This window comes from Engystomops pustulosus, chromosome 2 (genome assembly GCF_040894005.1).
Source record: "Engystomops pustulosus chromosome 2, aEngPut4.maternal, whole genome shotgun sequence".
NCBI lineage: Eukaryota > Metazoa > Chordata > Amphibia > Anura > Leptodactylidae > Engystomops > Engystomops pustulosus.
Genome location: NC_092412.1, coordinates 6,969,192 through 6,992,126, shown reverse-complemented (window position 1 = coordinate 6,992,126; position 22,935 = coordinate 6,969,192). Strand labels below are relative to the sequence as shown.

General features: G+C 44.8%; 3 protein-coding genes across 5 annotated transcripts in view; all 3 read right to left on the bottom strand.

The window, feature by feature from the left end:
* LOC140119822 (uncharacterized) overlaps window positions 1-11,430 on the bottom strand; it is a 661,039-nt gene extending 649,609 nt beyond the window's left edge. The window contains exon 1 of the mRNA XM_072139231.1: window positions 11,393-11,430. The gene's annotated coding sequence lies outside the window, so the exon portion shown is untranslated. The remainder of the gene's footprint in view (window positions 1-11,392) is intronic.
* The window catches only part of LOC140119779 (uncharacterized), a 654,457-nt gene that overhangs the window by 562,248 nt on the left and 69,274 nt on the right, over window positions 1-22,935 (bottom strand). The window lies entirely within an intron of this gene.
* On the bottom strand, window positions 7,542-16,467 carry LOC140119821 (uncharacterized). Of its 3 annotated transcripts, none has more exons than XM_072139227.1 (6): window positions 16,396-16,467; window positions 11,744-11,870; window positions 11,470-11,631; window positions 10,712-11,385; window positions 10,185-10,233; window positions 7,542-9,509 (listed from the first exon to the last, which is right to left on the bottom strand). In XM_072139227.1, exons 4-6 carry the CDS (start codon window positions 11,177-11,179, stop codon window positions 8,479-8,481), a joined length of 1,548 nt encoding a protein of 515 aa, XP_071995328.1. In that variant the 5' UTR covers window positions 11,180-11,385; window positions 11,470-11,631; window positions 11,744-11,870; window positions 16,396-16,467; the 3' UTR covers window positions 7,542-8,478. The 3 variants fall into 3 exon arrangements, with proteins under 3 accessions (XP_071995328.1, XP_071995330.1, XP_071995329.1); XM_072139229.1 differs by lacking the exon at window positions 16,396-16,467 and adding an exon at window positions 15,590-15,611; XM_072139228.1 differs by lacking the exon at window positions 16,396-16,467 and adding an exon at window positions 13,854-14,020.

Genomic DNA, 22,935 nt, shown 5'->3' with positions numbered 1-22,935 from the left:
AGTCACCATGTCTCCTCATGTATCTGCTCCCAGTCACCTCATACACTGCAGACATGGCTGATATATCATATATAGAGGAATTATTACCACAGGAGATCATGTAGTCACCATGTCTCCTCATGTATCTGCTCCCAGTCACCTCATACACTGCTGACATGGCTGATATATCATATATAGAGGAATTATTACCACAGGAGATCATGTAGTCACCATGTCTCCTCATGTATCTGCTCCCAGTCACCTCATACACTGCAGACATGGCTGATATATCATATATAGAGGAATTATTACCACAGGAGATCATGTAGTCACCATGTCTCCTCATGTATCTGCCCCAGTCACCTCATACACTGCAGACATGGCTGATATATCATATATAGGAGAATTATTACCACAGGACATCATGTATTCACCATGTCTCCTCATGTATCTGCTCCAGTCACCTCATACACTGCAGACATGGCTGATATATCATATATAGAGGAATTATTACCACAGGACATCATGTAGTCACCATGTCTCCTCATGTATCTGCTCCCAGTCACCTCATACACTGCAGACATGGCTGATATATCATATATAGAGGAATTATTACCACAGGAGATCATGTAGTCACCATGTCTCCTCATGTATCTGCTCCAGTCACCTCATACACTGCAGACATGGCTGATATATCATATATAGAGGAATTATTACCACAGGAGATCATGTAGTCACCATGTCTCCTCATGTATCTGCTCCCAGTCACCTCATACACTGCAGACATGGCTGATATATCATATATAGGAGAATTATTACCACAGGAGATCATGTAGTCACCATGTCTCCTCATGTATCTGCCCCAGTCACCTCATACACTGCAGACATGGCTGATACATCATATATAGGAGAATTATTACCACAGGAGATCATGTAGTCACCATGTCTCCTCATGTATCTGCTCCCAGTCACCTCATACACTGCAGACATGGCTGATATATCATCTATAGGAGAATTATTACCACAGGAGATCATGTAGTCACCATGTCTCCTCATGTATCTGCTCCCAGTCACCTCATACACTGCAGACATGGCTGATATATCATATATAGAGGAATTATTACCACAGGAGATCATGTAGTCACCATGTCTCCTCATGTATCTGCTCCAGTCACCTCATACACTGCAGACATGGCTGATATATCATATATAGAGGAATTATTACCACAGGAGATCATGTAGTCACCATGTCTCCTCATGTATCTGCTCCATCACCTCACACACTGCAGACATGGCTGATATATCATATATAGGGGAATTATTACCACAGGAGATCATGTAGTCACCATGTCTCCTCATGTATCTGCTCCCAGTCACCTCATACACTGCAGACATGGCTGATATATCATATATAGAGGAATTATTACTACAGGAGATGATGTAGTCACCATGTCTCCTCATGTATCTGCTCCAGTCACCTCATACACTACAGACATGGCTGCTATATCATATATAGAGGAATTATTACCACAGGACATCATGTAGTCACCATGTCTCCTCATGTATCTGCTCCAGTCACCTCATTCACTGCAGACATGGCTGATATATCATATATAGAGGAATTATTACCACAGGACATCATGTAGTCTCCATGTGTCATGTATCTGCTCCCAGTCACCTCATACACTGCAGACATGGCTGATATATCATATATAGGAGAATTATTACCACAGGATATCATGTAGTCACCATGTCTCCTCATGTATCTGCTCCAGTCACCTCATACACTGCAGACATGGCTGATATATCATATATAGGAGAATTATTACCACAGGAGATCATGTAGTCACCATGTCTCCTCATGTATCTGCCCCAGTCACCTCATACACTGCAGACATGGCTGATATATCATATATAGAGGAATTATTACCACAAGAGATCATGTAGTCACCCTGTCTCCTCATGTATCTGCTCCCAGTCACCTCATACACTGCAGACATGGCTGATATATCATATATAGAGGAATTATTACCACAGGAGATCATGTAGTCACCATGTCTCCTCATGTATCTGCCCCAGTCACCTCATACACTGCAGACATGGCTGATATATCATCTATAGGAGAATTATTACCACAGGAGATCATGTAGTCACCATGTCTCCTCATGTATCTGCTCCATCACCTCATACACTGCAGACATGGCTGATATATCATATATAGGAGAATTATTACCACAGGAGATCATGTAGTCACCATGTCTCCTCATGTATCTGCCCCAGTCACCTCATACACTGCAGACATGGCTGATATATCATATATAGGAGAATTATTACCACAGGAGATCATGTAGTCACCATGTCTCCTCATGTATCTGCCCCAGTCACCTCATACACTGCAGACATGACTGATATATCATATATAGGAGAATTATTACCACAGGAGATCATGTAGTCACCATGTCTCCTCATGTATCTGCTCCCAGTCACCTCATACACTGCAGACATGGCTGATATATCATATATAGAGGAATTATTACCACAGGAGATCATGTAGTCACCATGTCTCCTCATGTATCTGCTCCATCACCTCATACACTGCAGACATGGCTGATATATCATATATAGAGGAATTATTACCACAGGAGCTCATGTAGTCACCATGTCTCCTCATGTATCTGCTCCCAGTCACCTCATACACTGCAGACATGGCTGATATATCATATATAGAGGAATTATTACCACAGGAGATCATGTAGTCACCATGTCTCCTCATGTATCTGCTCCAGTCACCTCATACACTGCAGACATGGCTGATATATCATATATAGAGGAATTATTACCACAGGAGATCATGTAGTCACCATGTCTCCTCATGTATCTGCTCCAGTCACCTCATACACTGCAGACATGGCTGATATATCATATATAGGAGAATTATTACCACAGGAGATCATGTAGTCACCATGTCTCCTCATGTATCTGCTCCAGTCACCTCATACACTGCAGACATGGCTGATATATCATATATAGAGGAATTATTACCACAGGAGATCATGTAGTCACCATGTCTCCTCATGTATCTGCTCCCAGTCACCTCATACACTGCAGACATGGCTGATATATCATATATAGAGGAATTATTACCACAGGAGGTCATGTAGTCACCATGTCTCCTCATGTATCTGCCCCCAGTCACCTCACACACTGCAGACATGGCTGATATATCATATATAGGAGAATTATTACCACAGGAGGTCATGTAGTCACCATGTCTCCCCATGTATCTGCTCCCAGACACCTCATACACTGCAGACATGGCTGATATATCATATATAGAGGAATTATTACCACAGGAGATCATGTAGTCACCATGTCTCCTCATGTATCTGCTCCAGTCACCTCATACACTGCAGACATGGCTGATATATCATATATCGGAGAATTATTACCACAGGAGATCATGTAGTCACCATGTCTCCTCGTGTATCTGCCCCAAGTCACCTCATACACTGCAGACATGGCTGATATATCATATATAGAGGAATTATTACCACAGGAGATCATGTAGTCACCATGTCTCCTCATGTATCTGCCCCAGTCACCTCATACACTGCAGACATGGCTGATATATCATATATAGAGGAATTATTACCACAGGAGATCATGTAGTCACCATGTCTCCTCATGTATCTGCCCCAGTCACCTCATACACTGCAGACATGGCTGATATATCATATATAGAGGAATTATTACCACAGGAGATCATGTAGTCACCATGTCTCCTCATGTATCTGCTCCAGTCACCTCATACACTGCAGACATGGCTGATATATCATATATCGGAGAATTATTACCACAGGAGATCATGTAGTCACCATGTCTCCTCGTGTATCTGCCCCCAGTCACCTCATACACTGCAGACATGGCTGATATATCATATATAGGAGAATTATTACCACAGGAGATCATGTAGTCACCATGTCTCCTCATGTATCTGCCCCAGGCACCTCATACACTGCAGACATGGCTGATATATCATATATAGGAGAATTATTACCACAGGAGATCATGTAGTCACCATGTCTCCTCATGTATCTGCCCCAGTCACCTCATACACTGCAGACATGGCTGATATATCATATATAGGAGAATTATTACCACAGGAGATCATGTAGTCACCATGTCTCCTCATGTATCTGCTCCCAGTCACCTCATACACTGCAGACATGGCTGATATATCATATATAGGAGAATTATTACCACAGGAGATCATGTAGTCACCATGTCTCCTCATGTATCTGCTCCATCACCTCATACACTGCAGACATGGCTCATATATCATATATAGGAGAAATATTACCACAGGAGATGATATAGTCACCATGTCTCCTCATGTATCTGCCCCCAGTCACCTCATACACTGCAGACATGGCTCATATATCATATATAGGAGAATTATTACCACAGGAGATCATGTAGTCACCATGTCTCCCCATGTATCTGCTCCATCACCTCATACACTGCAGACATGGCTCATATATCATATATAGGAGAAATATTACCACAGGAGATGATGTAGTCACCATGTCTCCTCATGTATCTGCCCCCAGTCACCTCATACACTGCAGACATGGCTGATATATCATCTATAGGAGAATTATTACCACAGGAGATCATGTAGTCACCATGTCTCCTCATGTATCTGCTCCAGTCACCTCATACACTGCAGACATGGCTGATATATCATATATAGAGGAATTATTACCACAGGAGATCATGTAGTCACCATGTCTCCTCATGTATCTGCTCCAGTCACCTCATACACTGCAGACATGGCTAATATATCATATATAGAGGAATTATTACCACAGGAGATCATGTAGTCACCATGTCTCCTCATGTATCTGCTCCCAGTCACCTCATACACTGCAGACATGGCTGATATATCATATATAGGGGAATTATTACCACAGGAGATCATGTAGTCACCATGTCTCCTCATGTATCTGCTCCCAGTCACCTCATACACTGCAGACATGGCTGATATATCATATATAGGAGAATTATTACCACAGGAGATCATGTAGTCACCATGTCTCCTCATGTATCTGCCCCAGTCACCCCATACACTGCAGACATGGCTGATATATCATATATAGGAGAATTATTACCACAGGAGATCATGTAGTCACCATGTCTCCTCATGTATCTGCTCCCAGTCACCTCATACACTGCAGACATGGCTGATATATCATATATAGAGGAATTATTACCACAGGAGATCATGTAGTCACCATGTCTCCTCATGTATCTGCTCCCAGTCACCTCATACACTGCTGACATGGCTGATATATCATATATAGAGGAATTATTACCACAGGAGATCATGTAGTCACCATGTCTCCTCATGTATCTGCCCCAGTCACCTCATACACTGCAGACATGGCTGATATATCATATATAGGAGAATTATTACCACAGGACATCATGTATTCACCATGTCTCCTCATGTATCTGCTCCAGTCACCTCATACACTGCAGACATGGCTGATATATCATATATAGGAGAATTATTACCACAGGACATCATGTATTCACCATGCCTCCTCATGTATCTGCTCCCAGTCACCTCATACACTGCAGACATGGCTGATATATCATATATAGAGGAATTATTACCACAGGACATCATGTAGTCACCATGTCTCCTTATGTATCTGCTCCCAGTCACCTCATACACTGCAGACATGGCTGATATATCATATATAGAGGAATTATTACCACAGGAGATCATGTAGTCACCATGTCTCCTCATGTATCTGCTCCAGTCACCTCATACACTGCAGACATGGCTGATATATCATATATAGAGGAATTATTACCACAGGAGATCATGTAGTCACCATGTCTCCTCATGTATCTGCTCCCAGTCACCTCATACACTGCAGACATGGCTGATATATCATATATAGGAGAATTATTACCACAGGAGATCATGTAGTCACCATGTCTCCTCATGTATCTGCCCCAGTCACCTCATACACTGCAGACATGGCTGATACATCATATATAGGAGAATTATTACCACAGGAGATCATGTAGTCTCCATGTCTCCTCATGTATCTGCTCCCTGTCGCCTCATACACTGCAGACATGGCTGATATATCATATATAGGAGGATTATTACCTCAGGAGATCATGTAGTCACCATGTCTCCTCATGTATCTGCCCCAGTCACCTCATACACTGCAGACATGGCTGATATATCATATATAGAGGAATTATTACCACAGGAGATCATGTAGTCACCATGTCTCCCCATGTATCTGCTCCATCACCTCACACACTGCAGACATGGCTGATATATCATATATAGAGGAATTATTACCACAGGAGATCATGTAGTCACAATGTCTCCTCATGTATCTGCCCCAGTCACCTCATACACTGCAGACATGGCTGATATATCATATATAGGAGAATTATTACCACAGGAGGTCATGTAGTCACCATGTCTCCCCATGTATCTGCTCCATCACCTCACACACTGCAGACATGGCTGATATATCATATATAGAGGAATTATTACCACAGGAGATCATGTAGTCACCATGCCTCCTCATGTATCTGCTCCATCACCTCATACACTACAGACATGGCTGATATATCATATATAGAGGAATACATACCTCAAGAGGGGATGGAGGACAAGAGCCAACAATTTGAGGAGGAGAGGGGAAGGATCAGGCGTACAGAAAGCTTGGGCATTGTAAATATGGGGAGATAAATAAAAGTGGGGGAACAAAAGTAAAGGGAGGATAATATTAAAAAGGGGGCATTATATGTTGTTGAGTTGCATTATATAGGTCCATAGGGACGTTGGCCACAGCAAGAGGGCATTATACTATGTGGGGGCCTATATGATTGATATTAAATGTGTTTAGGGGCAGGGAACGGGGAAGAACAATGTTTTTTGGAGAAGTGTGATTGGCATCAAAAGCTTAACGGAACACAAGAGAAGCCTCCAAAACCTTATCCACATCATTACCAGTGGCTAGCCAAAGTATGCAAATCCTGTCTACCAAATATTGGGATATTAATCCGTCTATTACGTCCCACTTAGAGCTTTGTCAGCTGTAATATAACATACATAAATGGTTTTACATATGAAGACATCCATTCATAAAAACCCCGGGAAACAGAGAGGAGCTCAGGCGACATCAGCTTGAGCGCCTCCCTCTGATTTACAAATTTTTTAAAAGTCATTTTAGCAGCAAATATGCCGTTTCTTTATGCATTAAAATCTGTTCTGAATAAAGAATCGAGCCGGTCATGCTGGACTTCTACCAACACTTAATCCGATGGTTTATTTCCTTTAAGTGACCCCTGTAAATCTGTTGTTGGACCCCCAGGTTGAGAGACGCTGTTTTAGTGGTTTTGAACTACAAGAGCTTCCAACTTTACTATCATGTAATAAAACATCCAGCGTTAGTCGAAATCATTATCTCATCATTGTAGCTATGAAATCTCAAAGAAATGATATAAATTATACAACTACTGACTTGTTTGTATAATCTTTTATTGGAGTTTTTTTATTTGCTTACATAATATTTTATACTATTGGACAGCAGACAATTGACTCCCTATTATCATGGTCTTATATTTTGTTATTGATGCGTTCATATTTCTTCATACTGAAAATTAATTGGTTTTACTTATATACAATGTAATTTTCTGTTTGTAAGTAATGTTTAAATATTAATGGGCAGCATGGTGGCTCAGTGGTTAGCACTTCTGCCTCGCAGCGCTGGAGTCCTGGGTTCATGTCCCACCCAGGTCAACATCTACAAAGAGTTTGTATGTTCTCTCCGTGTTTGCGGGGGTTTAATCTGGGTCCTCCGGTTTCCTCCCACACTCCAAAACATACTGGTAGGTTGTTTAGATTGTGAGCCCCATGTGGACCGAAACCAATTTGGCAAACTCTGTGCAGCGCTGTGGAATATGTAGGTGCTATATAAATAATAATTATTATTATCTCCCGCCCCCACTGGTCCCTTTTTCTCAACATCAACAGAGTTTAAAATAACCTCCAAATAGTACAAAACTGTTCACGTAAGTTAAGAGTTTACCATTTTTTGGTCCATCCGTCCGAAACAGCACAGACAACTCGAAATTGTTTTTTTGCCTTTTTTTCCCGTTAGGAAAAGATACTTATAAAGTGCATCATTGACCCGCTTCATCCAGGACGAGAGAAGTCCAGTCGGCAGCATCAAAAATAAACCATCTCCTCCCCCCATTTTTTATTTTGTTTGTTTGCCCTCATGTGACTTCGGTGAAATTACGCTGGTCCCACATTACAAGAATCAAAATCAGCTTCTCTGTGATATTGCTGATGCTCAGCAAGAAACCATTTCCCCTCTCTGTGGCATCTCACATGTCCCCGATAGACCAATCTCTTGCCAAAGGATTTTCATATACGGGACATGAATTGAGTGTCTCTCAGTTGTGAGATCTCATATGGTTGGCAAGTGTCGAATTATGTCGATAACTTTTCCCACATTCCGAGCATGAAAAAGGCTTCTCCCCCGAATGAATTCTCATGTGTGCAATAAGAGGTGAACTATGGTTAAAAGATTTTGGACAATGAGGACATAAATATGGTTTCTCCCCAGTGTGAATTCTCTCATGTATGATAAGGTAATGTTTGTGTTTGAAAGATTTTCCACAACGCGTGCACAAAAATGGCTTCTCCCCTGTGTGAGTTCTCATGTGCGCAACAAGATGTGAACCGTTGGCAAAAGTCTTGGGACACTCTGAGCATAAAAATGGCTTCTCCCCTGTGTGAGTTCTCACATGTTTAGAAAGACCTGAAGACTGGTTAAAAGATTTCCCACATTCCGAACAGACGTAGGGTTTCTCCTTTGTGTGAATTCTAAGGTGATCCGCAAGATTTTTTTTATAGGCAAAAGGTTTTTCACACTCAGGACATGGATATGGCTTCTCGCCCGTGTGACTTCTCATATGTTGATCAAGGGGTGATTTTTCGTAAAAAGTTCTGTAACATATAGGGCAAGAAAATGGTTTCTCTCCGGTGTGAAATCTCTGATGTACCTCTAGGTAATGTTTCGTCTTAAACCGTTTGCCGCATTCTGAACATGGAAATGGCCTTTCCCCGGTGTGAACTTTGAGATGTTGACGAAGATATGATTTCTGACTAAAACAAAATCCACATTCTGGACATGGAAATGGCCTTTCCCCTGTGTGAGTTCTCTCATGTATAGCGAGACCCGATTTCCTGCTGAACGACTTCCCACATATGGAACAGGAGAACGGTCTTGCATTGACGTGAGTTCTCTCATGCGTTTTAAGACTGGATTTTGCAGTAAAATGTTTGCCACATACAGAACAGGAAAAGTTTTTTCTAATTTTCTGCGTAGGGTTTCTGTTAGCAGCCTGCAATGGATTATCTTCTACTTCACCACAGGGAGCCTCTAGGGGATGTCCATTCAAGCCCCTCATGCCATCATTACCTAAAAACATAATTTTGTTAGAGAATCTATGTAATAAGCAAAAAGAATCTATGTAATTAAAAAAAAACCCTACAAAATCAATGGTCACATGACAATAACAACAGAAATTCATCTTGTATTCACGTGATAAACCGTATTGTAGAAGCTAAAGGTCTTGCATGCTTTAGACGAGGAAACAACAACAAAAAAGTTCTAGAATTTTTAAATACATCAGTGCCACCTGTAAAGTTAGGGATAGGATTCTCACCCCACTTTTTGTAGGACAGATCGAACTTACAAACATTCGTTATCGCCGCGTCTAACAATGCTGATTAAAATAATTATCCTGTATTGCTTCCACTGTAACACAAAAAATTACCTCCCAATAATCAACTGAATGCTCTTTTTTTGTGGTTTTATCTCATATAAAAATTTTCATGTAAACAGTGTTAATTTAATAAATGAGTAAAAAATAAAAATGTGTGTGTGAGAATATGGCCCAGTATGGTGAACCAAAAAGAACAATATAAAGCTTGAGGCCTCATTCACAAGGCTGCAACGGGGTCGCATGATTTGGCCCCATAGTTTTCAATGGCTCCTGAACATGGCGGGAGGCCAATCTTCTGCCTATGACCCCTCCCACTTACCCCTCCCCTTCTAACTCCTCTAACCCCTTCAAGATCACGCCCTTCTTACCTTTATCCATGTCGGGCAGTGCTATTTCGCAGTCACTTCCATGCATTTCCTGTAAAGATCCAAAACAAACAACAAGACAAAGTGATCACAGGTGAAGGTCGTAAAACCGAACAAAGTTATAAAACCATTTATTACAAGGCACAAGTAGCAAAATGGCTGCAGAATTTACTCCGGTGGTAATTTCCAGGGATTTTGTATCAGAAACCAATGAGAAGAAATCAACTGATTAAGGATGTTTTTTATGCTGCAATGACAAAATTATCCTGTAGTGGAGAACTTCTATCTTGTCATCAAGTATGAGAATGTACAGGGACATTATTATTATGTCTGACGTAGAAACAAAAAAAAATGTATAAAGAAAGAGAAAACCGGGTCAAACATCCTCGTACCCTTTCACGACTCGTTACAACCTACCCCCCGCTAACATCATCATCCGACAAAACTTCCACCCCACAACTACTGGAGAAGGTCAGTAGCTTCAGTACATCAACCTATAAAAGATTTACAGAAATCTCAGCTCCATCTACCTGATGATCCAGTGGGACATTTTGCTCTGGATCCTCTGGACATTCTTGGGAATCTTCAGGACTGGGACATCTCTCTGGTTCCTCTTTGATATCTCGGGAATCTTCAGGACTGGGACATCTCTCCGGTTCCTCTTTAATATCTCGGGAATCTCCAGGACTGGGACATCTCTCTGGTTCCTGTGTAATATCTCGGGAATCTCCAGGACGGGGACATCTCTCTGGTTCCTGTGTAATATCCCGGGAATCTCCAGGACGGGGACATCTCTCTGGTTCCTGTGTAATATCTCGGGAATCTCCAGGACTGGGACATCTCTCTGGATCCTCTTTAATATCTCGGGAATCTTCAGGACTGGGACATCTCTCTGGTTCCTGTGTAATATCCCGGGAATCTCCAGCACAGGGACATCTCTCTGGGGGATTTCTCTGACTGGATCCATCTATAGGAAATATACACAGTGACTGATACATTGTCTATATGTGATGATGAGATGATGGAGGAGGTGACCTCACACCTGCTCTGTCCTCTATAATCAGGAAGGTCTCCTCTTACCTGGTGATGTGAGGGGCTGGTGGTCCTCCATCATGATGTCCTTGTACTGGTCCTTGTGTCCTTCTATATACTCCCACTCCTCCATGGAGAAATAGACAGCGATGTCCTGACACCTTATAGGAACCTGACACCCACAATGACACAGTCATCACCCGGACCCCTCCCTTGTGTTATTGTACAATGTCCCAGAATTCCCGGCAGCGCTCACCTCTCCGTTCAGCAGCTCAGTGATCCTGGAGGTAAGTTCTAGGATCTTCTGCTCATGTATCAGTGAATGAGGTGGAGGCTCGGTGATGGGGCTCTGGGTCCATCCTCCTGACACACGGGGGGTCACACACTCACCAGACGACTTCTTCACTACTGTGTAATCCTGTGTATGGGGAGACACTGATCACTACATAGATCCTAAGAATCCTTCACCTCTCCAGTCATTTCCCGCTGTTATTCCTAGAGATAAGAGCCGTGTCCCGGGAGACTCTCACCTCTCCGGTTATCAAGTAAATTATCTCTAACGCGAGGTCTAATATGTTGACAGCCATCGGGGTTCCGTCGTTGTCCATCTTTAGTGGGTCAGCGATGGAAAAGACCATTGTCACACATGTAAGAAACCTGAAAAAAAGCGAGGAGGCTTTTAAATCATGTTACATGGAAGGTTCTTTGTACTACAACACACAGACACCTAGATATCTATTGCTACCTATAAAACTTTTCAAAATCTGTAACTAGCCACCATCCACAAATCACTGGACTCTTACAGAACCCAAACATTCTCACAATTGGATCCATTATACCACCCTCGATAGAAATACAAGAAAACCTTCACCTACGAGTCGTGGGTGGGCTCGAGTCTATCGTTTGGAACGTTGCATGCTCTCAAGCGCGGCATCCTCCGTGGCATCCAACAGTCGCAGAATCCACACCGTGAAAAGGAGGAGATTGAGGAGTGTGAAACGTACGAACCTGTTTCCCGTGGAAGCGCTCCCGGAGGACGCACACAAGTGCCGCTGCACGTGGAGGACGCCATCGCGTATTAAAAGCGACTACCAAAACCTCCACAATATTGAACGTTTCCAATTCAAACAAAGAGAAAGACGCATATGACCAACCAACTGTGAGTGATTTTAAACATCCTATTTTTACAAATAGCTGTAAGAGTCTACACAAGTGTAGGGCCCTACACTTTGTGCAACCTAAAAACCTCCTGGATACCAATTTACTCTCAGACATATTTGTTTTTAACTATTTATTTTTATTCTCATTTTTATTGCATGCAATTTTCTTATGAATTTTCTATTTTTATGAATTTTTTCATCTCTATGAATTTTTCAGCTATATATTTTTTTACATCTCTATGAATCTTTTTATTGGGACATTATAGAAATATAGGACTCCCCACCGTGTACAGGACTACTACTATTACTATTATTTTTAGAAAACCAACTGTCATATTGTCTCTAAGTATCAGAAGTATTAGAAATTGTCTACAAAGCTCTAAAGGAATCCTATTAAGGAAATACACATACAGATAAGGTCGAACTAAGTTCCTATATCTATATTCAGATCTTTACATGATTTGTACGTAGATGTGTTCACACTATTCATTACAATTGTACTCAATGTTTGTCACATTTTAGAACCCATTATAAATTAAAAAACTTTTTTATTTCTGTACATCTGAAACCGTTTTTGATTGTGCCCACACCCATTTAAAAGATTGCTCTAATTTTCTCCGGTCTCATTCGGTGTTGAGACCTATTGTGGATGCACTCAGACTCGGTCTAACAGAGATTGATAAGTGCCACCATAACCTTGATCTAATCAAAATCTGTAACTGTCCGGTGATCATCTGATTTTACAATGTCTTACAGCCTCCAGACCATGTATACAATTTTCTGCAACCAGTTTCCAAGTACCAGCCATTGGCAAGTGCACTGCCATCCAGTAGCTAAAAGATTGACACTGTTGCTCCTATAAGGACTAGTACAACATGTTAAAATCCGCTTTTGCGCACCACAATGTACTATGGTCCTGTCTGAGGACAAAACAATAAGCTTAACATTTTTGAAAATAGAAAAAAAAATTACATTTTTTATAGGCTCCCCAAATGGACAACAATAAAGTACAACTCGTTTCGTAAAAAATAAGAAGCCCTCAACCAGCAGCAAACAAAAGTCACAGACAGAGTTCTAAAAGCCATAACTTTTTCTAAAGGGTTAAGATCATCAATTCTTTACGACAAGGAGCAGACACAGAAACAAAACCTTTACAAAACATAAGGACTTTACAATTCAGAATCCGGACCTCCAGATGACAGAGAGAAAGGGTTTTGTACATCGAAGGCTCTTGCACACGACGTGTAAACAGACAGCCAGAGGATGGGGGCTACCTTGCTGATTGGTGGGGGTCTCATTGATGGGACTCCCATGGATTATGAGAAAGGGTAGCCTGTTGTACCCCAAGATGAAGAGCCCTGGTTATTGCCCCTAACTGCAGTGTATAACCTTCATCACCCGACTTCTACGCCTCCGACTTTATGATCTATGATACAGAATATCCTACACAATAATTCCTAATTTGAAAATATGACCCAACCATTTAATTTCTTTTGTCTTTTGATTCTGTAAAGGAATATATCCATTCTACAGTAGACATTGCTCCCTCCTCTCTTCTCAGACCTGGATTAGCTTCCCCCTCCCTCCTCCAGCAGATAAGGAGAAGCTGCAGGAGTTTTAATCCTCTTAACTCCTTCCTGACCCGGATTGTATTTCTCATTAGACTTTTCTACTTAGCAAGCTGAAGTCTGGTCAGGAAGGAGTTAATTCTGCAGCAGCTTTATCTTCTACTTTCTGGCTCAATGCAGAGTTAGGGGGGGGGGACAGGGAAACAAGAAAAAGAAAAACCCATTACACCATGGGTTATCTACATCACACATCACATAAGCAGTAAAGATCTCCCAATATACATTTACTATAATAACTTAAGTTAACCCTCTGGTCACGTTTCTAGAGCAAGGAATATTGGGGTATGCCCCCCCCACTGTCTGATCCTGATGTCAGCGTCAGGAAGTTACATGTGACATAGTATATGTATTAAGTAGCTCCTACTTCCATGGGCATTGTTCCTCACCGGGACTTGGCGCCAAGTGTGGCCGGGGAGCAGTAACATTTGCCCGGGTAGGCTGAGTGGATGCTCCCGCTGACGTCCCCTCGTAAGTAGCTCCTACTTCCATGGTCATGTACCTCACCGAGACTTACCACCAAGTGAGGCTGGGGACCACTTCCAAGAGCTCGGCTGGGCCTTGTGGGGGCTCCTGCTGATGTAGCCTGGTAGTATCTCCTTCTTCCATGGTCATGTATCTAACCCGGACTTACCACCAAGTGAGGCTGGGGACCACTTCTTGGCTTCCTGGGAGCTTCCACTGACACTCTGCGGAGGTATCCACTACTTCCAGGGGCATGTATTAAGTAGAGATAAGTGGACCTGTAGTTTTAGTTCAGATTCGGCTGCGCAAACTGGGTGTTTTGTCAGTTTGGTGGTTGAACAGCCAATCCGGCAAATGTACGCACCCCTTCTAGTTATGGCCATGATTAAGCAGGGAGACGCCCCTGGTCCAATCATGGCCAGGGCCAGTAGCAAACGCCGTCTGCTTTGCCGCCAATCTTAGTCCAGGTCACGGGGGAACGCAAACTAAAACGATGGGTGGTTAATTTCTAGTCATTTCTAAGAAATCACTGCATGGAAATTGGGGATGAGTCACAATGTATTAGAGACGGACCGCAGGACCCTCTGTATATGTGACAGCTCCCTGCACCTCAGAACCCCCAAACCACATAAAAGTAAGTGTATGGAGTATTTACTGGAATGTTTATGCTTTATTCAAGCTACTGTATGGTGGTATTTATAGACTATTATATAGAATAAGGTGCTGTCACATGGTGCATTCTTGGACAGTTCTTGGTCCGTTTTTGTATGTTTACCGTGTGTTTGGCTGGTTTGCGTCTGTTTTTCTTCATTTGTGGAAGTGTAAGCTGCCATGAAAATGTTAATACAGTGTCATGGGGGCCCCTGTGACCCATGTCTCGGGTCACAGGCGCACCCGTGTACCTCCGTGTGCCTCTTGATCGTTTACATGGTGCCAAGGTTTTCACCAAGCTGGATCTTCGGGGGGCATATAACCTCATCAGCATCCGTGAAGGCGATGTATGGAAGACAGCCTTCAATACACGAGATGGACATTTTGAGTGCATTGTTATGCCCTTTGGACCCTGTAAGGTGCCAGCAGTCTCCCAGGAATTTGTTAACAACATTTTCAGAGACCTACTGTATACCTGTATTGTGGTCTATCTTGATGATATCCTGTTGTTCTATTTAGACCTTGAATCCCACCGGTCTTACGTACGGCGCCTAAGGGCCAATCGCCTATATGCCAAGCTCGAGAAAGGCCAATTCCATCAGACCAGTCTTCCGTTCCTGGGATACATTGGGGCTCATTTACTATGGTCCGCTCATTTACTAAGGGTAGAGGAAACCGGGGGGGCCCAGCCCCCGGAGGGAAACCCGGGGAGCCCCAGCTCCCGGAGGGAAACCCGGGGAGCCCCAGCCCCCGGAGGGAAACCCGGGGAGCCCCAGCCCCCGGAGGGAAACCCGGGGAGCCCCAGCCCCCGGAGGGAAACCCGGGGAGCCCCAGCCCCCGGAGGGAAACCCGGGGAGCCCCAGCCCCGGGAGGGAGACCGGGGAGCCCCAGCCCCGGGAGGGAAATACACATCACTAGGGCCACCCCCGTATGGGACTCAATTAGCAGCTTTAATATTAACCAATAACGCGCTGCACGAGATGCTACAGCAAAGAATCTGAAATACAGAGGGAGGTAGATGCTCCAGGGTGACCTGACAATCTCTAGCCGGTGGGGGAGGACATGACAACAGAAACCTCCTTCCTCTTCAAAACCACATAAATCCCTGTTATATATTAGATACCAGACGTGACGCGATTGAGAACAAAGATAAAAAGGAAAAGAGACGTCTCGTCACCGGAGACTGTACACATTATATATCTGACGCCTGTAATACAGATCCCAGGTTACTACAAATAACTCCCCCTCCTCCATACTGTGTGGTATCTCCCGGTCACTTACCTCTTCTCTCCTCACACACGTCCTCCTGATCACTATGCACTAGTCATGTGACCCTGGGAGTGTGATGTCACTAGAGGGGTGGGGCCTCCTGCTCACTAGTCATGTGACCCTGGCAGTGTGATGTCACTGGAGGGGTGGGGCCTCCTGCTCACTAGTCATGTGACACTGGCAGTGTGATGTCACATAAGGGGAGAGGCCTCCTAGAGGCGAGGAGAGTGGAGGGCTGCATGTGTGTAATGTGGGATTGCTGCTACACTGAGGGTCTTTGTATGGGCTCTGCTGGAGGCCTCGGTGCAGGACCCCAGTACCCGGAGCACCATGACGTGCCATGCTGTGCTTTATGGGCAGGGGAGATCATCCAGGATGGTCACAGACTGCTCCACAGCCTCCAAGTCCTATAACAGTGATGGCGAACCTCTTAGAGCCTGAGTGCCCAAACTTCAACCAAAAGCAGCTTATTTACTGCAAAGTGCCAGCGCAGCAATTTAAGCAGTAATTTATTTTTCCTTGTTCTTTGACAACTTTAAATTGTTCAGCCTCCTAAAGACACCAAGGCAGCTGAAAGGAGGAGGGCAAATTTGCCAATCATTGTAGGAAGATTCTGTAGGAAGATTCTTTGAGTCCTGTCTAGTGAACTTCATGATGGAGTGATGGACTAGGGTGCCCACAGAGAGGGCTCCGAGTGCCGCCTCTGGCACCAGTGCCATAGGTTCGCCACCACTGTCCTATAACATCCTGGCGTCACTGAGTACCAGACCTCCCGGGACCCCAGGATGCATCATTTACCTCCCAGATTTGGGGCTAGAGAAAAGGGGACAAAGAGTCCATCTCCTTTTTCTTATCTAGCCTCCTGCCTCACCCCCAAACATTGTACAATATAATATCCCCTAATGAAACTCAGGAACATATACTGCCCCCTCTTTAATTTTATCTTCCCTTTACATTTGGTTCTCCACTTTTATTTATCTCCCCAAACTTATAATGCCTGAGCTTTCTGTACTCCTGCCACCTACCCTTTCCCTATGGTGGCCTCCTATCCTCTATCCTAAACTATTGCTGCCTCCTGTCCTCCATCCTCCTCGTATGGTGGCCTCCTGTCCTCCATGATCCCTCTCATATTGTGGCCTGCTGTCCTCCATGATCCCTCTTATTATGTGGCATCCTGTCCTCCATGATCCCTCTTATTATGTGGCCTCCTGTCCTCCATGATCCCTCTTATTATGTGGCCTCCTGTCCTCCATGATTGCTCTCATATTGTGACCCCCCCCTGTCCTCCATGATCCCTCTCATATTGTGACCCCCCTGTCCTCCATGATCCGTCTCATATTGTGACCCCCCTGTCCTCCATGATCCCTCTCATATTGTTGTCTCCTGTCCTCCATGATCCCTCTCATATTGTGGCCTCCTGTCCTCCATGATCCCTCTCATATTGTGACCCCCCTGTCTTCCATGATCCCTCTCATATTGTGGCCTCCTGTCCTCCATGATCAATCTTATTATGTGGCCTCCTATCCTCCATGATTGCTCTCATATTGTGACCCCCCTGTCTTCCATGATCCCTCTCATATTGTTGTTTCCTGTCCTCCATGATCCCTCTCATATAGTGGCCTCCTGTCCTCCATGATTGCTCTCATATTGTGACCCCCCCCTGTCCTCCATGATCCCTCTCATATTGTTGTCTCCTGTCCTCCATGATCCCTCTCATATTGTTTCCCCCTGTCCTCCATGACCCCTCTCATATTGTGGCCTCCTGTGCTCCATGACCCCTCTCATATTTTGACCCCCTGTCCTCCATGATCCCTCTCATATTGTGGCCTCCTGTGCTCCATGATTGCTCTCATATTGTGACCCCCCCCCTGTCCTCCATGATCCCTCTCATATTGTGGCCTCCTGTGCTCCATGACCCCTCTCATATTTCGACCCCCTGTCCTCCATGATCCCTCTCATATTGTGGCCTCCTGTCCTCCATGATCCCTCTCATATTGCTTCCCCCTGTGCTCCATGATTGCTCTCATATTGTGACCCCCCTGTCCTCCATGATCCCTCTTATATTGTGGCCTCCTGTCCTCCATGATCCCTCTCATATTGTGGCCTCCTGTCCTACATGATCCTTCTCATATTGTGGCCTCCTGTCCTCCATGATCCCTCTCATATTGTGGCCTCCTGTCCTCCATGATCCTTCTCATATTGTGGCACTGAGTACCAGAACTCCCCCACAGCCCAGGATGCATCACCTTAAAACAGTGCTGAGCAGAGCATGTCCTGCAGGAAGCAGCCTGGAGTCACTCAGTACCAAGCCACCCCAGCTCCCAGGATGCGTCACCTAAAAGCAGTGCTGAGCACAGTATGTCCTGCAGGGGGGCCTAGAGTCACTCAATACCAGACTTCTCAGCTCCAAGGATGCCACACCTTATAATAGCGCTGAGCACAGCATATCCTTCAGGGGGCGGCCTGGACTAACTCCGTACCAGACCTCCCAGCTATTAGGATGCATCACCTTATAATAGTGCTGAGCACAGCATTTCCTGCAGGGAAAGGTGGGGCCTGGAGTCACTCAGTACCAGACCTCCCAGCTCCCAGAAAGCATCACCTAATAATAAACCCGTGAAGTAGTCTGTCACGGGTGCTCTGGTCCACTCACCTGTTCCCGTTCCTGCTCCCGTGGCTGTGTGCGCGCGTCCCCGACTCCTAGCACATGCGCACCGGCTCGCGAAGATTTAAAGAGCCAGCGCACTGCTGATTGGTGCGGGCCATTTCCAGGAAATTATTAAAATCCAACCTCTCCCAGCATTCCCTGCCGGATCTTTGTGCTAAATGCCTTTGAGAAAGCTAGTATTGTTGCCCTGTGCTCGTTTATTGATTCCCGTTCCCGTTTACACTCCTCTGCTGCCAGCCCCGACCTTCTGCTTAGCCTCTGACGTTGATCCTGTGCCGCCTGTCCTGACCTCCTGCCTGTCCCCGACCACGAACCTGCCTTCCATTTTTGTACCTCGCCTTGGCTGCCACCGTGGACAAGTCACGCCTGTGGAACGACCTGGTGTTACTACGCCGCAGCAAGTCCAACCTGCTTTGCGGCGGCTCTGGTGAAAACCGGGTGCCACTTAGACTCCGGTCACAGGTGTCGGCTTACGTCATCATCCGCGGTGGTCCAGGGGGTCCACTAACCCTGGAGTGTGGCATAGTCTCTCATCTTCTCTCCTCTTCCTGGCTGTCAATACTCTGTAAATTCACTACATAGTGTGATTTTTATGGTGTGCTTACAATATTTGAGCAGTAAAGGGCCACCATCTTACATCCTTCACATTGAATCTTAATTCTCCGCCAAAATATCAAAGTGGAAAATCAAATTTCAGGATTATCCAACTTTAGTGGGATTGCCTTAAGATATGGAAATGAGTCTGAGTGGTGAATGGCCTGTCTACGATGCTTAGGGATGCTCCTGGTGATCCAACAAGGGATCTCCTCCCAGACCTCGAGTAAAGCATGAGTCAACTTCCGGACAGTCAAGGGTTCAACATAGTGATGGTGTATGGAACTATACATGATGACCCAGATGTGCTGGAATAGATTCAAGTTTGTGAGATTGGAAGACCTGTCTATAGCTTTAATACCTTCATCATGCAGGAACTGCTGAGCCACCTAGCACTGTCATACATCAGAAGAAACCCAAGGCCCACTGCACCTGCACAAAGTCTCACAATGATTCTGAGGATCTGATCCCACTACCTAATGGCAGTCACGGTACCTCTGGCTAGCACATGGAGGCTAAACCAGTCATGCTGGAGAATATTGGAAGCAGCATATTGTACTCCACAGTGTATCCAGACACATTGGACGCCGATGTTGAATCTGCCAATTTTAGTGTTCTTTAGCAAATGACCTTCATGGTATTGGACTGTAAACACCTTGTAACACCATCAAACCACCGAAATGTAGTCTGTTTCTGACAGTTTGCGCAAACACATGGATATCATGTGGAGGTCCTTTAGCAGGGCTCTAGATTGAAGCCCTCCTACAGTCCCCTCTATGTCTCCTGCTATCTTCTCCATGGTCTGGACACTTGACTGACCTTGCCATAGTTTGCGTTGATGTTCCATCCAAGATGAGCTGCACAACACCTCAGCAACTTATGTGGGTTTACACACCACTTCATGCTACCTCTAGCAATGTCAAAATGCAAAAGTGATCAAAACAACAGCCAAAAAAGAACAAAAATGATCTGTGGTCACCACCTACAGAACCACTCCTTATAGGGTCTGTCCAACCAATTGCACACCATTTGCACAACCGCAGGAGATTGATTCACAATCAGTGTTTATTCATAACTGATGAGTCTAGGCTATGCTCACACCAGGTATGTCCTCTATAATCCAGAAGGTCTCCTCTTACCTGGTGATGTGAGGGGCTGGTGGTCCTCCATCATGATGTCCTTGTACTGGTCCTTGTGTCCTTCTATATACTCTCACTCCTCCATGGAGAAATAGACAGTAACGTCCTGACACCTTATAGGAACCTGACACCCACAATGACACAGTCATCACCCAGACCCCTCCCTTGTGTTATTGTACAATGTCCCAGCATTCCCGGCAGCGCTCACCTCTCCTCTCTATGAAGATGTCTACTATCCGTGTCAGTGTGTAGAGTATGTTCTGAAAAATGGATTGAAAACCCGAAACAAAGGAATTATAATCAATCCACGACTGTATGGACATGATTTCTAGAAGGCTGGTCGCCTCCAAAGGCAAATGTGAGAGAGGACAGGATAATGCGGAGAATCTCCATGGGGAATAGTTTCGATTATTGTATCATAACGGTGATAAAAATCCTTATTATTACAGTACATTTATCAAAGAGGGGAGTGGAGAACGAGGGATTACTGCCATTTATACACAACCGTGTGCAGGCCGTGTGTACACGATGACACGGGCTTCACAGATTGATGTGGTCGTGACACACTGCATTATATACAAATATTAGCAACCGATCAACCTTGCCCGAATTGTAAAGTTGAATAGTGCCGGCCCGGCTTATTGGCTGGCAGGGGGAATATTCTATTCTAGTATTTCTATGTACTGTGGGGAAACCAGACAATAGGGAAGGTTCCTCAGGGGATTATGGGTGATTATGTATGTGGTGAACTGTTTGAGGTAATTTGGCGGGAAGAATTTTCCCGCTCTTTTTGTTGCCACCTGGGCTGAAGTCTGCCCGCTGGCAACAAGTACTTGATTGGTTGATGTCAAAGGCCAATGGGTGGCTGACACTGGGGGATCCTTTTTTCTCCTCCTTGGTGACAGGGATTCATTGGCTATTAGTAAGCAGGTCACATGTCTGGGGTTAGGGCTAAGGATGACTTCTTTAGTATTGAGCCCCGGACGTCTGACCGTATCGCCCACTCTCTCTCCCTTATGATTGTATTGTAAGACTTCTTGTCTTCTTGTCACGGCCTTTGTTTTATGTACCGGGGAATCTTCCCTGCTAAGTTGAATTCAGTTTGGCTTATGGCGAATCTGATGTTTGTAAATAAAGTTTTGACTTTCACTTCTGGTGAATAAAGTTTTATCTAAGTTGGTTTTGCAAGTTTATGTCCGGTAGTAAATAAAGGCCGTGGCCAAAAGATTTTCCACCTAGCAAGTGTCAGTGTCATTTATTGTAAATGGGTTGTTTCAATCTGTGCCCCTAATAAATCCCCTGTAGGGACTTGCATCCTCAGCGCGGTGTACAGCCTGTGGGATCGTGCCACCACTCAAGGTGTATGCACCGGCTCAACAGTTACACTAACTAGTTACATTTTTTTTGTAGATTTCCACTACATTAACGTGAAATTTTAACATACCGTATATACTCGAGTATAAGCCAAACCGAGTATAACACAAAAAACTGGAGAAACATATTGACTCGAGTACAAGCCGAGGGTGGGAAATGCATTGGTAACAGCCTCCCAGTATATAGCCTGTCCTCTGTAGTACATAGCCAGCCCCCTGTGGTATACAGCCTGCCCAGCCCCCTGTAGTAGGAAAAGAAAAAAATAACACTGTACTCACCTTTCCAACTCCCCCCGTAGGTCCTCTTCTGTCTTCGATGCTCCGGTGCCGCCTCGGCACTTCGGTCCTCTTCAGATTCTTTGGCTCCTCTTCGGGACGTTCCGCTCCTCTTTGGGTCTCCGTGCTCGGCCAGCACACAGAATGACGTAATTGTTTATGATCTCTGCCCCAGGATCTTCAGTGGGATGTTCCTCCGGAGAAGACGTCGGTTCCTCTGGAGAAGACGTCGGTTCCTCCGGAGAAGACGTCGGTTCCTCCGGAGAAGACGTCGGTTCCTCCGGAGAAGACGTCGGTTCCTCCGGAGAAGACGTCGGTTCCTCCGGAGAAGACGTCGGTTCCTCCGGAGAAGACGTCGGTTCCTCCGGAGAAGACGTCGGTTCCTCCGGAGAAGACGTCGGTTCCTCCGGAGAAGACGTCGGTTCCTCTGGAGAAGACGTCGGTTCCTCTGGAGAAGACGTCGGTTCCTCTGGAGAAGACGTCGGTTCCTCTGGAGAAGACG